The sequence below is a fragment of the Eubalaena glacialis genome, chromosome 18, assembly GCF_028564815.1.
Source record: "Eubalaena glacialis isolate mEubGla1 chromosome 18, mEubGla1.1.hap2.+ XY, whole genome shotgun sequence".
In the NCBI taxonomy this organism is placed as follows: domain Eukaryota; kingdom Metazoa; phylum Chordata; class Mammalia; order Artiodactyla; family Balaenidae; genus Eubalaena; species Eubalaena glacialis.
The window spans coordinates 13,321,538-13,338,319 of NC_083733.1; the positions used below are offsets into that span (position 1 = coordinate 13,321,538).

General features: G+C 42.2%; 1 protein-coding gene across 7 annotated transcripts in view; it reads left to right on the forward strand.

The window, feature by feature from the left end:
* The window catches only part of PDPR (pyruvate dehydrogenase phosphatase regulatory subunit), a 38,896-nt gene that overhangs the window by 16,394 nt on the left and 5,720 nt on the right, over positions 1-16,782 (forward strand). For 6 of the 7 annotated variants that reach the window (XM_061172321.1, XM_061172323.1, XM_061172322.1 and 3 more), the window contains exons 8-17: positions 280-429; positions 2,611-2,803; positions 4,335-4,459; positions 6,317-6,472; positions 6,677-6,810; positions 7,179-7,327; positions 7,775-7,887; positions 9,262-9,356; positions 10,767-10,856; positions 16,350-16,532. In XM_061172321.1, the coding sequence (XP_061028304.1) occupies positions 280-429; positions 2,611-2,803; positions 4,335-4,459; positions 6,317-6,472; positions 6,677-6,810; positions 7,179-7,327; positions 7,775-7,887; positions 9,262-9,356; positions 10,767-10,856; positions 16,350-16,532 (1,388 nt within the window). Of the gene's footprint in view, positions 1-279; positions 430-2,610; positions 2,804-3,338; positions 3,656-4,334; positions 4,460-6,316; positions 6,473-6,676; positions 6,811-7,178; positions 7,328-7,774; positions 7,888-9,261; positions 9,357-10,766; positions 10,857-16,349; positions 16,533-16,782 lie in introns of those variants that run through there. The other variant, XM_061172327.1, reaches the window with a different exon arrangement.

The window sequence follows — 16,782 nt, forward strand, 5'->3', positions numbered from 1 at the left end:
TTCTGAGAACTAGTCAAAGCTTCTAGGTAAGTGATCTGGTTAGGGATAATCTGAGAAACAGTCTCCACTGTAAATCTGAAAGGGAGGATCCTCCCCCATGACCAGGAACAGTATTTTAAAGCTAATGAATGCCTGTGTTCACTGAATGCTGTTTGGTTAATAAGTCCAATTTTGGGTGTTTTTGTTTTGCTGCTTTTTCTGTCCATTTAGACAGCTGGCTTGCCTCTCAACCCTGTCTTCTCCTCTACCCCCCACCCCCTTGTCATTTCTCTTCCTCAGCTATTGTGGATGCCGATGGAAGAATTTATATTCGGAACTGGCAGGGTGGCATCCTGTCTGGGGGCTTTGAGAAGAACCCAAAACCAATTTTCACTGAGGGCAAGAACCAGCTGGAGATTCAGAATCTACAGGAAGACTGGGATCACTTTGGTGTGTGAACTAGATTCTAACAATATTGCCTTATATTTGTCTAAGATGTTACACTTTAAAGCCTTTTCAGGAACACAGGCATACCTCATTTTATTGTGCTTCACAGATACTGAGTTTTTTTTTGGTTTGGTTTTTCAATTTTTTTTTTTTTTTTTGAAGTATAGTTGATTTAGTGTCATGCCAAACTCTGCTGTATGATACTGAGTTTTTTATAAATTGAAGTTTGTGTTGAACAAGTCTGTTGGTACTATTTTCCAACAGCATTTTCTCACTTTGTCTCTCTGGCACATTTTGGTAATTCTAACAATATTTCAAGCTTTTTAATTGTTATGGTTGTTACGGGGATCTGTGATCAGTGCTTTTTGTTGTTACTGTTGCAAAAGATATGATTTGCTGAAGGCTCAGATGATGATTAGCATATTTTAGCAGTAAAGGTTTTTCTTGGTTTGTTTTTGTTTTTTACTTTTTTTAGAAGTTTTTAATAATACACTGAAGTCTAAGTAGAAAATTTTTTTAAATGATCTTTTTTTTGAGGTATAATTGATGTACCATATACAAGTTTCATGCGTACAAACAATATAGTGATTCACAATTTTTAAAAGTTACGTTCCACTAATAGTTATTATAAAATATTGACTACATTCTGTGTTGTACAATACATCCTTGTAGCTTATTATTTTTATACATAGTAGTTTGTACTTCTTGATTCCCTACCCCTATCTTGTCCCTCCCCTTTTCCCTCTCCCCAACAATAACCACTAGTTTGTTCTCTGTATCTGTGAGTCTGTTTCTTTTTTGTTATATTCACTAGTTTTTCTTTTTTAGAGTCCACATATAAGTGATAACATACAGTGTTTGTCTTTCTCTGACTCATTTCACTAAGCATAATACCCTTCAAGTCCATCCATGTTATTGCAAATGGCAAAAGTTTTTTTTTTTTTAAGAGCTGAGTAGTATTCCATTGTGTGTGTGTGTGTGTGTATATATATATACACACACATCTTCTTTAGCCATCTGTTGATGAACACCTAGGTTGCTTGCACATCTAGCCAAGTAGTTTTTAATTTACATTGTTTTTGGTTATGTACATTGTTTTTTTAGACATAATGCTATTGTACATACAGTACACTATAGTATAGTGTAAACAAAATTTTTATATGTACTGAGAAACCAAAAAATTCACGTGACTCTCTATATTGTGATATTCACTTTATTGCGGTGGTCTAGAACCAAACCGAGGTATACCTGTAGTTCCTTATTTGATCTTTGTAACAACCCCTTTTGGTGGTTACAGAGAGTAGTCTACAGAGTTTGTCTGATCTAAGGATACAGTTACTGGTGAGCAGATACAGGGACCTAAAATTAAAATCTCGGTTTAAGGGACTTTTGGCTTATCACTTATTCGCCTAAAATCATTGCTGAAATTTTAGGCTGGGAGGAAACCTTCTTTTGATAGGACTTCATCTAAAATTGAAGAGAATTTTAAGAAGCAAAATAGTTTCATTAATATGTTCTTTTACTCAATTTTTAAATAATTTTAATTTAATTTATCAAATAGGTAATATAGTCACATGGTTCCAAATTCAAAAGATATGAAAGGGTCTATAGTGAAGAGTGTCCTTCCTTCCACTTGGACTTAAAAATTTTTTTCTTTAAATTTAGGAAATTTCAAACTTTTAAAAGTGAAGAGAATAATATAAAGAAACCCCATGTACCTACCAGCCAGCTTCAGTCTGGCTTCATCTTTACCACTGTCCCACTGGATCATTCCCTGATGATGGACTTACCTTAAAACAGGCTGAGGATCTGTCTTTTGCAGCTGTTCCAACTTAGGAAAACATTGCCTTTTATTGCGCATCTCTTTGGGGGTCATTTAAGAGCTTTTCCGTGAGTCCTGATCCCTTTGAGATTCTATAGCCAGATGTAGTATTTACTCTTCCAGAGCTCCTTTCCCTTCTAAAGAGTATCTTTTTTCCTCCGTCTTTATGCCAAGAACTCTGTAGGAATGTCCCATACTTCCCCAAGGCTTCTGCTTCTGATAGATGGCCCAGTTGGCTCATCTTAGAAAACCTCCACAAGACATTTTCTGAAAGGAGAGGGGGAGTAGAAAAGTGTAAGGGGTAGGGAGTTTTGAATCCCCTAAAGCTGAGGACTGTGTTTGGGTCTGTTTTTGTTGCTCAGAGCCCCTGTTGAGTTCCCTGCTGCGTAGGATGCCAGAACTGGAGACTCTGGAGATCATGAAGTTGGTGAATTGCCCGGAGACCTTCACCCCGGACATGAGGTGCATCATGGGCGAGTCCCCTTCAGTGCGGGGCTACTTCGTCCTGGCGGGAATGAACTCTGCTGGCCTTTCGTTTGGTGGAGGAGCTGGAAGGTAAGTCTTTCCCACTCAGGTTCAGCTTGCAGGGCTTCTTCCTTTCTGGAATTACTTCTGGTTCATAGGGTTTGTGATATACCTAATCCAGTATGTTTATAATAAGAGGAAGACACATGTCATGAGAGAGTTGTCCCCTTGAAAGTATTTACCATGGGAGGCTCTCCCCATGTTCCAGACATGTCATTGTACAGAATGTTTCTGGAACTCCTCTTTTGGAGTTAGCCTTGGAGCCAGTGGAATGTTCTTCTGTACTACTTCAGTCATAACAAATGTTGGTCCTTTGAATATGTATTTGAGTTTGGAAATAGCCAAGTGTGGTGAGTGAAGTAGAAGATCATGCTGATCACACAAGTTTTTATTTTCAAATTTGGTACTTAGAAAAATTAAGCGAGGGACTTCCTTGGTAACACAGTGGTTAAGAATCTGCCTGCCAATGCAGGGGACACGGGTTCGAGCCCTGGTCCGGGAAGATCCCACATGCCGCGGAGCAACTAAGCCCGTGCACCACAACTACTGAGCCTGCACTCTAGAGCCCACGTGCCACAACTACTGAAGCCTGTGTGCCACAACTACTGAAGCCCACACGCCTAGAGCCCGTGCTCCGCAACAAGAGAAGCCACCGCAATGAGAAGCATGTGCACCACAACAAAGAGTAGCCCCCTCTCACTGCAACTAGAGAAAAGCCTGCGCGCAGCCACGAAGACCCAACGCAGCCAAAAATAAATAAATTAAAAAGAAAAATTAAGCCAGTGTTGAAAGGACAAATACTGTATAATTCCACCCATATGAATACTTACAGTAGTCTAATTCATAGAGCCAGACGAAGAATGGTGCTTGCCAGGGGCTAGGGTAAGGAGGGAGTTAGGGAGGGGCTGCTTAGTGGATATAGATGTTTGTTTGATTAAAAGAATTCTGGAGGTGGATGGTGGTGAAAGTTACAGATAATGTGAAAGTGCTTAATACCCCTGAAGTATACACTTGTAAATGGTTAAGATGGTAAATTTTATGTTGTGTGTTTTTTACCACAATTTAAAAAAATTTTTTATTAACTGACCAGTGTTCTTGAGTGAATTGTAGAATGGCTCTGAAGACAGTTACGGAGTAAAAGTTACCAAAAATGTTTGGAGCAAAGGCGATATGGCTAGATAACTGTATAACCTCCTGAGGTGACTTTTTACAGGAAAAAACAAAAAACAAAAAAAAACCCATAAAAACAAACAAACAAACAAACCCATTGGATGTATAGAGTACATTTGTATGTATATTTTAGTCTTATTTCTTCATAGTTGTGGCTTATCTCTATACTTTCTAGGGAATCTTATCATTAGAGCTCATATCCTCATAGTGGTCTTGTGAGAGCAGTAGATGGATATAATTTGTTTCTTCTAGAAGTTAAGGAAATTGCCCAGAATTGCTCAACCACTCTTGACAAGATAGAGTCTTGCGATTCTGTTGGAGCTTGATTCCCAGTACAGCGCTGAGAGTATCACGGTGCTGAGAGGCCCAGCAACTTCCCCCATCTACACAGGTACCTCGCTGAGTGGATGGTGCACGGCTATCCCTCAGAAAGTGTCTGGGAACTGGACCTGAAGCGTTTTGGAGCCCTCCAGAGCAGCCGGACCTTCCTGCGCCACCGTGTCATGGAAGTCATGCGTAAGTGAAGCTTTATCCCCGTTGCCCATTGTTGCAGGCATCTGACTGGTTCTGTCATCCAGAGGGGCAGATTCTTCCTTGGTTCTTTAGTAATTGCTTCGAGTTGGGCTTCTGAGTTTGGCTGTTTCAGACCTGTGTTGGGGGCATTATGCCCACGTGACATTGATGGAACATTTTCTTTAGTGTGTTGTATCTTACTTACCTCTGGGACCAGGAAAGTGGACTAGGACGTACAGGCGGTGATTCCTGTCAGACTCCTGGCAGCAGCTTCTTGAACATTCCCAGCATTGCCTCCTTTCCACTTTGCTGTGTCAGAATGAATGCTCTCACTCCCCACTTGGTCTTTGAGATCATGGTTTGCTTTCCAAGGCAGAGAATTTGCCAAGTTAGTCTCAAAGCTTCAGGCTCCTTTGAGTGACTCTCGTCATTAACCCATCCTATGCTAGCAAGTTAGAAAACCATTTCATACCAAACATACATTCCTGCTCTTTCTCCTTGTTTTTGCTTCTCTCTGACTTTGAAGGATTGGACACTTTTAACTTGTTACTACTTTGTCTTGGCTTTATTTTCCAGTGAGCCCTTTAGAGATAGCTTTTGAATCAGGAATTGAACCAAATCAGATTGTAATTTCATTTTTCTATACCGAGGAACTATTTTCAGACTTGCCAAAATATACCTATTTGGGGAATAGTTATCCTCAGGACTAAGATTCTACATTGGCTGTGACCAGCATTGTTGGTTAAGGATGGACTGCTGGTTTAGTAGCTGGAGGTTCCATTAGCAATGAGGCCTTTGGGTGACCTTTCACACCTGTGTGCTCACTTATGGCCTGTGGCAGAGAATTCACATCCATGGGAGTTAAAGGACCTGGAAGCAGTACGTGTAACTGCTAAGGTTGTTTAGTGAATATTTTGGTTACAGTGTTGAACTGTTAAGAGTCTAGGTTTCTACATCCATCGTTACTTTGGAAGCTGTGCAAATCGTAAATGAGCTGGAGCTTCTTCTTGATGATACAGTACTTTTGGTGGCCTTCTCTGATTCTCATGAGATGGAAGTTGCAGGCATGATAGAAAATGGGGAAAGGGAAAGTAGAACCTAAAGCCCAGAGGAGATTGTCACAGTATAAGGACGCCAGCTTGGTTTCCTTCTCTGTCATCTCCCAGTCTCCCCCCACGCTGATGTACCTCTTGTTTGGCCTGGTGTGAAGTCCGGTCTTCTCTCTGCAAGAGACTAGAGATCACACTCTTTCTGGATATTTTACTTATTACTGTTGCAGATTGGACATTAGGAGAAATGAATTCTGACCCTCCCTTTGTTATGTAAATAATGTCACTGGGACAATACTTTGCAACCTGTCAGATTTCAGAGCCACCAAATCAAGGTATGCTGTGTGCCCTTTTGCTTCAGACATGGCTAAATATTAGGAAAAGTGTGTAACAGGTCTGAGAGTCCAACAACACAGTCACTGGAAAGAATCAGGTGCCATTTTTTCACACTTTGTAGCCACCTGTGTCTGTGTAGACGTAACCTTCATCTCTGCTGGGAGCTTAACAAGGTTTAGAACTCTGACCTTTCTCCCATTGTTTCTACCTACTAATTTGGAACAGTAATTATAAACAAAGATCTACAGTTGTTATGTGACTCACAGCTATATAAGTCTATGGAGGGGCGATACCAGCTCTTGCAATGTGATCCTTTCTTCTGGAACATTCCTGTCACACTGGGTACTGTTTGGCAAATTAGGCTACAGCAGCCTGAAAGCATGCTTTTTTGAATAGGAGCAATTCCAGAGGCCCATGGATATTGGTGCTCAGCTCTGTGCCTTGGGCTTTCATAGACTGCTCTTCTCTCTCCTAGCTCTGCTGTATGATCTGAAGGTTCCCCGTTGGGACTTCCAGACAGGAAGGCAGTTACGCACATCTCCTCTGTATGACCGGCTGGATGCACAAGGAGCCAGGTGGATGGAGAAACATGGATTTGAGAGGCCAAAGTACTTTGTGCCACCAGACAAGGGTAAGAGGGCACATTCTCATTTTTGTTTTTTGGGGTTTTTTTGTCTTAAGAATAATAAACCTTGTTTTTAAATGTGTATAGCTAGTTTGTCTTCTGAGGAGAATAAATAATAAAAACCTATTATACTCTACTAAGCTATCAAGGAGACTCACCAGTACAAGTCCCCTCCTTTTCTGTCTTCCTTTGGTTTTCTCTGTCCTGTAGACCTCTTGGCCTTGGAGCAGAGCAAGACTTTTTACAAGCCGGACTGGTTTGAGATTGTGGAGTCCGAAGTCAAGTGCTGTAAGGAGGCCGTGTGTGTCATTGACATGTCCTCTTTCACAAAGTTTGAAATAACAGTAAGTATTTGGGAACCAAAAGAACAGATTTGGAAACTTGCATATTTATTGAATGCCTCTTGTTTTTCACCTGTCACTTCAAAACAGACTTAAGAACTCTGATATATTTTAGTGTTTCACCTGTATTATAACATTTTCTGGAATTTTTAGCTCTTTGTTTCTGGTTCTTTATCTGCTTGCAGAGGCTCATTTGACACTAGAATCAATAGCTAGCTTTCTCTGGAGCTCATTGCAGTGGAGCAAATCTGCAAATACTGTTGCACGAGTACCGGCTAATTGAATTTTCTCCGCAAGTGACTTTGTCAGGCCGCACTACCGGCCAGAGGTTCTCACGTTTGTTCTCTCTGCTTCATTCCCTAACCCTGCAGTCCACCGGGGATCAGGCGTTAGAAATTCTCCAATACCTCTTCTCCAATGACCTTGACGTGCCCGTGGGCCACATCGTGCATACCGGCATGCTCAACGAGGGTGGAGGGTACGAAAATGACTGCAGCATAGCGCGGCTGAGCAAGCGCAGGTGAGCCGGCTGCCGCTGTGGCGGAGCCGAGCCCTCAGCTCACCTCTCCAGGGAGCTGTAATAACACTGAGGACAAAAAACATTTCATTAAGTCAGGGCCAGTTCATTAGCAGCCCAGCACACACACACAAAATCACCAGGAGGAAAAAAAAAAACCCACCAGATTATGTAAAACTTGGTGTGGAAAAATTAGTAACTCTACTGAGGAAAAATGCCTTATCTTATGTTAGTAGGTCTGTATAATTTCTTGGCACTAGCAGAAAGCCAGAATCTTCTGTTTTGTCATTATGTGGTATATCCTAGAAGTATGTGCTGTTGGCCTTCCCTAAAAGCTAAGAGATCATTCACCAGTATTCTGTTCGTTGCTTTGAAACTAGCTGAGAACGTACTGCTTCCTGATCATTTTCCTGCTGCCTGGTTTTGATTACTTTTGGGTCTCACTTTCAGTTTCTTCATGATTTCTCCAACCGACCAGCAGGTCCACTGTTGGGCCTGGCTTAAGAAATACATGCCAGAAGACAGCAACCTGATTCTGGAGGATGTCACCTGGAAATACACTGGTAAGGGGGCCCTCTGCAGTCAGCTGAGCGAGGAAAAGCCAGCTGATTGAAGTTGATCCAGATCTGTCTTCTCCATTTGCCTTCTCTATATCTGATATTCAAAAATGAGTGTCAGAATTAGAATCTTGGAAGAGGCTCCTGGTCATAGAAAATTGATCTCTAATGCTTCCCCATGTTTTTATAAGTGAAGTGTGAATGAGGTAGTGCTTCAGTTTCTTTGTGTTTTGTTTACTGCTGTATCCCCTACAGCCAGCATAACAGAGTGCAAATATTTGTTGAATGAATGACTCATTATTGAAGTATTTTTATATTTATTACCTAAGTATTATTTTCTTCAAAATTTCCCCTTAGTTTTTTTTTTTCTTTAATGAGTAAATACTTTTTAAGGATAGATAACTTAATTTCCGTATTATCTCTTCCTCAGCAGTCTTCTCGGGGAGCAACCCCTCCTCTTCTGCCACCCGATTCCAGCTTTAACCCCTCCCTACCCTCAATGGACCCCTGCCCCTCGCCTCCACCAGGCCCTCATCCTCAGTTCATCGTGGTAGCAAATATGATTACCTTCTTGCTACCAGATTAGAAAACTATAGAAGCTTATTGAAGCAAGCCTATTTTCTAGTCCATTTAAGGGTATTTGACGTGTAATTAGCTTAGGTGCTGTCGTAAACGTGACAGAATCCAGGCTGGGTGGGCAGCTCTCCTCAGGGCTCTCCTGGTACTGATTTGGGTTTGGGGCTTTTTCCATCATGTAGCCACATTGGGAAGAGGAGGGGAATGGGAATTGTTTTTGTTTTGTCTTGTTTTTAAATATTAATTTATTTATTTGGATGTGCCGGGTCTTAGTTGAGGCATGCAGGATTTTCATTGCGGCACACGGGATCTTTAGTTGCGGCATGTGGACTTCTTGGTTGCGGCATATGGGATCTAGTTCTCTGACCAGGGATCGAACCCGGGCCCCCTGCATTGGGAGCGTGGAGTCTTAGCCACTGGACTATCAGGGAAGTCCCAGGGAACAGGAATTGTGCAGGGGGTTTTTGGTCAGCCCCGGGAGTGGGCTCCTATCCCCTGGCCTCATGATCCCAATCTAGTTGCAAAGGAGGCTGTGGAGTTTTGTCTTCCTTTGTACCCAGGAAGAGGCAACACACTAGCCAGGCTGTCAGATGCCAGGAGTCAGTAGCAGCATTTAGCAGCCCTGTCAGGAGAAGTGTATTTGCCAGAATCAAGGTCCACCCTAGGATTGCCTAAGCAAACGGACATTTTCATGGTCTTGCCACCCAGACCTGGCCATAGGTGAGCAAGTCCAGAACAGACCTTTCCCATTGGTTCAGCTATTCACCTGGAGCGGCCAGACATCTCTTGTTCTTTTCCGTTTAGCCCTCAATCTGATTGGTCCTCGAGCTGTGGATGTGCTGTCTGAGTTGTCCTATGCTCCTATGACTCCAGACCATTTCCCAAGTCTGTTTTGCAAGGTGGGTACTAGTAAAGTTCTAGTTTTTAAATAAGCAGGGAATATTTCTTTTATAGAGATGGCAATTACATGTTCTCACTATGGTGTTAATACCCACAAAGCGTGTTCGGACTTTTATTAAGCAAACAGAATGAGTAAATCCATTTCTTTATTTTTCAATCTTCATGTTCTTCTTGTTTAATAAACATATCTTTGAAGACCTAATTTCTCTGAATATCAGTTCTATATATTTATTGATTTCTGTAGAGGTGGATTAAATTTTTAAGTTATAGTATTATGACGCGGATGCCAAAAAATGCCAGTCGAGGTCAGGTCCCTTCTCTCCGTGCTGTGCTTTCTCTTTTCCATACACAAAGTAACTTCTGTGTATGTGGCACCTTCAGGTAAGAAATGGTTTAGGTGAATCCCTAAACAACTTACTTAATTTTCTTTCTTTCTTATAAATTTTCTTTCTTTTACTTGGCAACTAGAGCTGAGCGAAACAAATTGTAACTGAATAAAAGGAATGATAACTGAGCACACTCTCTGGGAAGTGGCTGATTAGAGAGGTCCAGACAGACATGTTTTGGCAGCCTGTAACAGGCAGCTTCGGGACAGTTACTGATGGGATGCTCTTTGAAGTTCAAACTGAAGTTAGGATCCACCTCTTAAGTGATTTTACAGCTCTCCTTTTTCTCCATGGCACAGTTAAAGCAACAGGAAACTGTTAGCTGGCAGCAGACCCTGTCACAGTACATTCTTTGCTCCTTGAAGAAGTAACCCACATGCGTGCGCCTACAGCGTACTGCACTATGCCTGCTCCTTGTGGAAACAGTCTGCTTTAGGGCCATCTGGGGCTTACCACTTCCCATTGCAGGAACGATGATTGAGTCAGGGGCCCCTTTTGGGCAGCTGAGCTGCTGGAAACACGTTTTGAACATGAGAAGCCCAGTCTCTTCCCCCAGGGTAGCAGGTGAACGGTGTTCTTTGGTCATTCGGCATCATCTTCTGTGGGGCAGGTACCCAGGACTTGTCTGCCAGGTCCGCCAGAGAACACATTTGCCTGGTCTTCATTGCTCCCGGCGTCTCTGACTAAAACAAATCTTTAGCACAACTTTGTAAAAAGTATTTCATGCTTGTCAAAGACTTTGCCTCCACTTCCCTCCAGTAGCTTGGCTGGCACTCCTGAACTGGGGCTGTTCATGAGAAGAGGCATTGGAAAGGCTGTGCTCTGTTCCTAATGACCCCAATGCCTAGAAACAGACTGTCCTGAGGAAGAAATTTTTATTCACATGTGTCTCCATTAGGGTCCAACACAGGGTACAGAGCTAATGAGAGGGGTTGCCTCAGGCATTCATTCCTCTAACAAACATGGAGGGGCCCACTTCCCCTAACGAGTTTCCACGATGACCTTCTCCCTTTGTTTCCACAGGAGATGAGCGTGGGCTACGCAAATGGGATCCGGGTGATGAGCATGACTCACACAGGAGAGCCAGGATTCATGCTTTATATTCCTATAGAGGTGAGAACCACGAGAGGATGGGTGCTGGCAGGGTTAGAGCGCCATGTCCGACCGGGCCTTGGTCACTGAGGTAGGCTGCGTTAAAGAGATTTTAACGTTTTTAGCTAAGTTACGTACTTTTTTTGTGTAGGTAATATATTTACATGGTCTAAAAATAAAAACCTCTAAAAAGTATTCAGTGCCACCCGACTAGTTCCCACCAACCACCACCAGTGATATAATTGTTAGTTTATATCATGTCAGAGATTTTTGTGCATATGGAAGCAAGTTCAAAGAGTATTCATAACCCTCTTTTTTAGAAACACAAATGGAGGCTACTGCTGTTCTTCATCTTGATTTTTTTTACTTAGCAATTTAGAGATTTTCCCCTGCCAGTACCTAAAGAGAAAGAGCTTCCGTTTTCTTTTTTTCTTTATTTTTTAATGAAAATGATATAGTATGCCATTATATAGTTGAATCGTAATTTATTTAACCAGTCTGGTACTAATAGACATTTATAGGGTTTCTAGTCCTTTGCTGTTATAAAAAATTCTGCAGTGTACAAGAGTGTCTTTTTCTTTATTGCTTGTACCAGCACACAGAGTTGTCAAACTTCGGGCTGATGGGTGCAGTTTCATGCAAGAGATCAAGCTACTTTTCAAAACCCATCTCACTCCGAGTAAAAGCCCATCTGCAGGGCCCACACAGCTCTGCCGACCCTTCTCCACACTGCTGCTCCTGATCTCACCCTGTCTTCTTGCCTCTCACTCCTTGCTGGACCTGCTTCTGCCTCAGGGCCTTTCCACTTGCCCTTCCCCTTTCCTTGGCATATCCCTCCCCCCGTAGAGCCTCCCAAGCTCACAGCCACACCTGCTTCAGGTCTTATTCACACCTCACCTTTTTTTTTTTTTTAATTTTTAAAAAAAATTTTTTGGCCATGCCGCACGGCCTGTGGGATCCTAGTTCCCCAGCCAGGGATTGAACCCACGTCCCCTGCAGTGGAAGCACGGAGTCTTAACCACTGGACCACCAGGGAGGTCCCCACACCTCACCTTTTGTTTTTTTGTTTTTTTTTTAAGTTTATTATTTTTGGCTGCGTTGGGTCTTCGTTGCTGCCTGCACGGGCTTTCTCTAGTTGTGGCGAGCGGGGGCTACTCTTCGTTGCGGTGTGCGGGCTTCTCATTGTGGTGGCTTCTCTTGTTGCAGAGCACGGGCTTTAGGCGTGCAGGCTTCAGTAGTTGTGGCACGGGGGCTCAGCAGTTGTGGCTCGCGGGCTCTAGAGCGCAGGCTCAGTAGTTGTGGTGCACGGGCTTAGTTGCTCCACGGCATGTGGGATTTCCTGGACCAGGGCTCGAACCCGTGTCCCCTGCATTGGCAGGCGGATTCTTAACCACTGCGCCACCAGGGAAGTCCCACCTCACCTTCTTGAAGAGACCTTATTTAAAGTTGCAGCCTCTGGCCCCCTCCTCCCTAGCCTCCTTCCCTGTTTTATTTTTCTCAAGAGTGCTTACCACTGTCTCATAGAATATATATTTTCTTTATCTTGTTCATCACATTACCCCTGTTTAAATGTAGGTTTGCTAAAGGCAGGGATATTTGTTTAACTTCTGTATCCCCAGCAGTTAGAGAAATACTTGGCACATAGTAAACGCTTAATAAATGTTGCATGAATGAATGTTCTGGCAGTATCTTTTGTCCATTTTTGTATTGAATTATTGGTCTTTTTCCCCAATTCCTAGGCATTCTCTGAATCAGCCAGCCAGTCCTTACTATTAAGTTGTAAATTTTTTTTGCAGTTTGTCATTTGTCTTGATTTGTTTTTTTGCCACGTAGAAGGGTTTTTTTATACTTTTTTTTTTTTTTTTTGGCTGCATTGGGTCTTTGTTGCTGGGCGCAGTCTTTCTCTAGTTGTGGCAAGCGGGGGCTACTCTTCATTGCGGTGCGTGGGCTTCTCATTGTGGTGGCTTCTCTTGTTGCAGAGCACGGGCTCTAGGTGCGTAGGCTTCAGTAGTTGTGGCATGTGGGCTCACTAGTTGTGGTTCACGGGCTCTAGAGCATAGGCTCAGTAGTTGTGGCACACGGTCTTAGTTGCTCTGTGGCATGTGGGGTCTTCCTGGACCAGGGATGGAACCCGTGTCCCCTGGCAGGTGAATTCTTAACCACTCTGCCACCAGGGAAGTCCCAGAAGGGTTTTCTAAATTTTACTTTTTATTATGGAAATGTTTCATATGTTGCAAAAAATTTTTTTTGTAGGTGAACTGATGAATCTTTTGTGGCTTCTAGAGTTTAATACATAGAAGGGGCTTCCCCACTCCAGAGTTAAAAAATTTTTCCACTTCTGGTGCTTTTATAGTTTGTGTTGTTGCTATTTATGAGTTTGTGTGTTTTGTTTTTTCATATTTAAATGCTCCAACCTTTTGCACTGTCTCTTGGTACACTTTATGAGCTATGGATCAAACTACTTTTTCTAACATGGATGACCAGTTGATGTGAGATTCTACCTTTATCACATACTAAGTTTCTATATATATATATAGATTTATTTCTGGACTTCTATTTGTGTATCCAGTATCACATTGTTTTAATTACTGAGTTTTTATTGTATATTTTAATACTTGGTAATGCTTATCCTCCCTCATAGCTTGGAAAACTCTGGAAAAGAATAATTCCTGTTTCCTTATTTTTCCTTATAAACTTTTATAATCATCTAGTTAAAAACACCCTGAGTTTTTGGATTGTGTTATATTTGTAAATTAGGAAGAATTGACATTCTTATATGTGTTGAATCTTACAATCAAAATATACCTTTCTTGAATGCGGGTTTTTTTTTTTTTGGTGATCTTCAGAGGTATTTTGAAGTTTTCTTCATGTAGATGATATACATTTCTTAAATTTATATGAATAATATTTTGGTGGTGTTGCTGTTGTGAATGGTATTCCGGTGTCTTCTGATTTATGAAAGCTTTTTTCCCTGTATATTAATGCTTTAACCTGTTTCCCTCCTAAACTATTTTACTGTTTATAGCTGTTTTTTAGTTGATTCTCTGGAATTTCCAGGGTTCAGTCTTACCATACACAAACAATAACAGTTTTTGTTTCTTAACAATTTTTATTCCTGCATTTTCTTTCCCTTGTCCAGTTGTGACAAGTAGCAGTGATCTTCAGCCTCGTCATGTTTTGACATTAGTCATACTACTCGTGGTGTTAGGTTTCCTTTTAATTATTAAATGAAGCACGGATTTACCAGCCCATGAAATTTTATCTGCTTTTCCACACTCAGAAGTATTATAACAATATCAAGGTGAAGGGATTATTCATGATTCGAGAAGAGTTGATATGCATGTAGCTGATATGTTTTGCCTGTACTGAAGTGCCATATGGTCATTCAGGTGTTACCACCTGCTCCTGGGTCATTAATCAGCCAAGCCCGTCAGGAGGGAGAAGCCCTGTTTTCTACCCAATTTTCCTGGGCTGGTCCCATTTTTATGGTTTTCCGTGAGTCCAAGAGGTAATTTGTGCACTGCTTGGGTTCTTTTCAAGCTGGCTTTTGTCCTCAAGAAGCTTATACTTGTCTCTGAGGAGCTGCCTTCCAAAGCATGGTGGCAGATAGCAGATTGGTTTGTTCACACTCAATCCCTGGCATCTAGTGAGAAAATGAGTAAGTAGTGGGGACCCACTTTTTGCTTTGCTCTTCTCTAGCCCAAGACTACTCACCTGCTTTAAATCTTTCCTCCTTTGTCTTCTTTTTAATTCAAGTACGGAGCATTCAGCTTGAGACACTGAACCCGCCCGAGATACAGCTTATTCTTACTCTCGTTTCCCAGCCAGTCTCCATTGGTCTCCTCCACCCACCTTTGCTATTTGCAGTGTTTCACTTACACACATACCACAGGCTGTGTTGTACCCAATAGCTCAGACTCCCTTTTCCACATCTAAGGTTGTCTTGATCACAGTGGTCTGTTTAGTCAATGCCTGTTCGGCTGCAGTAGTGCAGTTTATAGAGCAACATACATTGCCAGGATAAAGAATTGCAATACCAATGAAGCAGATTTTTGTTTTTGTCTTTTTCCCCCCATTTTTTTTTTTTTTATTGTTAAGCTTTGGCATTGGTTACTTTATTTATTTATGGCTGTGTTGGGTCTTCGTTTCTGTGCGAGGGCTTTCTCTAGTTGTGGCAAGCGGGGGCCACTCTTCATCGCGGTGCGCGGGCCTCTCACTATCGCGGCCTCTCTTGTTGCGGAGCACAGGCTCCAGACGTGCAGGCTCAGTAATTGTGGCTCACGGGCCCAGTTGCTCTGCGGCATGTGGGATCTTCCCAGACCAGGGCTCGAACCCGTGTCCCCTGCATTGGCAGGCAGATTCTCAACCACTGCACCACTAGGGAAGCCCTCCCCCCCAGTTTTATTGAGATATAATTTACATCATTGTATAAGATTAAGGTGGACAGGATAATGGATTGACTTACATAGACTGTGAAATGATCACCACAATAAGTTTAGTTACTAGCATCCATCATCTCATATAGACACAATAAAAACAAAATTTTTTTTTTCTTGTGATGAGAAGAACTCTCAGGATTGACTCTTAATTTTCATACGTATCATACAGCAGTGTCACCTAGTCATCATGTTGTGCATTATATCCCCAGTACTTACCTTGTAACTGGAAATTTGTACCTTTTGACCACCTTCCTCCAATCCCCACCTGTAACCACAAATTGATCTCTTGGTCTGTGAGCTTAGTTGCTATTTTGGTTTTATTGTTGTTGTTTTTTTAAGATCCCACATATAAGTGAGATTATACAGTATCTGTCTTCCTCACTCCTCTGTGTCTTGTTTTCTGTTTTACAGTTTTTAAAGTAAACAGTGTAGTTTGTTGTTGGGCTTTAGACTTAACAGAGTATGTTTAGATTGAGTATTTGCTTTCAATTTGGAAAACTTTTGTTCATTTAAGTTATGTGATACTTAAACGTGTCTGGAACCAAGAACAAAACAACGTGAGAGACTGGATATTGTGGGATACGGGTAGGAGAGCTCTGATTTTCAGGGTCCTCTGTGACTCACTCTAGGTCTCTTAAGATATGCCATAATCTGTGTGACAAATCAGAGTTGTGCATGCACGTCTAGAGTTATGTGTAACACCAGTTTCACAGCATAGGCCAGTGCATAAGGGAAGGACCAAGTTCAGGGAACTGGGGCAAGAGAACAAAGCCAGTGGAGGGTGCATGGCTGTTGGAGAGGCAGTTACGAGACTGGTCGTTTACTGAGAGCTTCTGTGAGTTATTATTTAATAAGTGCTATACACTGAGATCCTAGACATTTTAGAGAAGTAAAAAGATAAGGGTGCTGCTTTCGTGGAGCTTAAGCCTGGGCTGCAGCACTTTGGTTCCTGAGGATTGTAGATAACCTTCTCCCTTGTCCAGGTAACAGTGTCAGCCATCAGGCACTGCCAGACAGATTCCATGTTTTAATTCTGAAGGTCTGCTGGTTACTGACCTTTTGTCTCTCCCTCTAGTACGCCCTGCACGTATACAACGAAGTGATGAGTGTTGGACAGAAATATGGAATCCGGAATGCTGGGTATTATGCTCTTCGTAGTCTCCGAATTGAAAAGTTTTTTGCCTTCTGGGGTCAGGATTTAAACACCCTCACCACACCCCTGGAATGCGGACGAGAGTCTCGGGTGAAGTTAGACAAGGTATTGTACCTGTGTGCACTCCACTGTGCCCTCAGCTTCCTGAGCAGGGAGCCTGCATGAGAACAGGGAGAGCTGAGGTGGGAGGAAAAGTGTATAGGTGTTGAGACCTCAAAATGTATCTATGGGATAAAACGCTTAATATGGAAACATCATAAATAGACAACACTTGTTTGGGGCACTTTGCTCTCTTTTAGACTGAGTGCTTTCTGGGCAGTTTTTCTGAGTTGATTGTGGTAATTCGTTAATATGC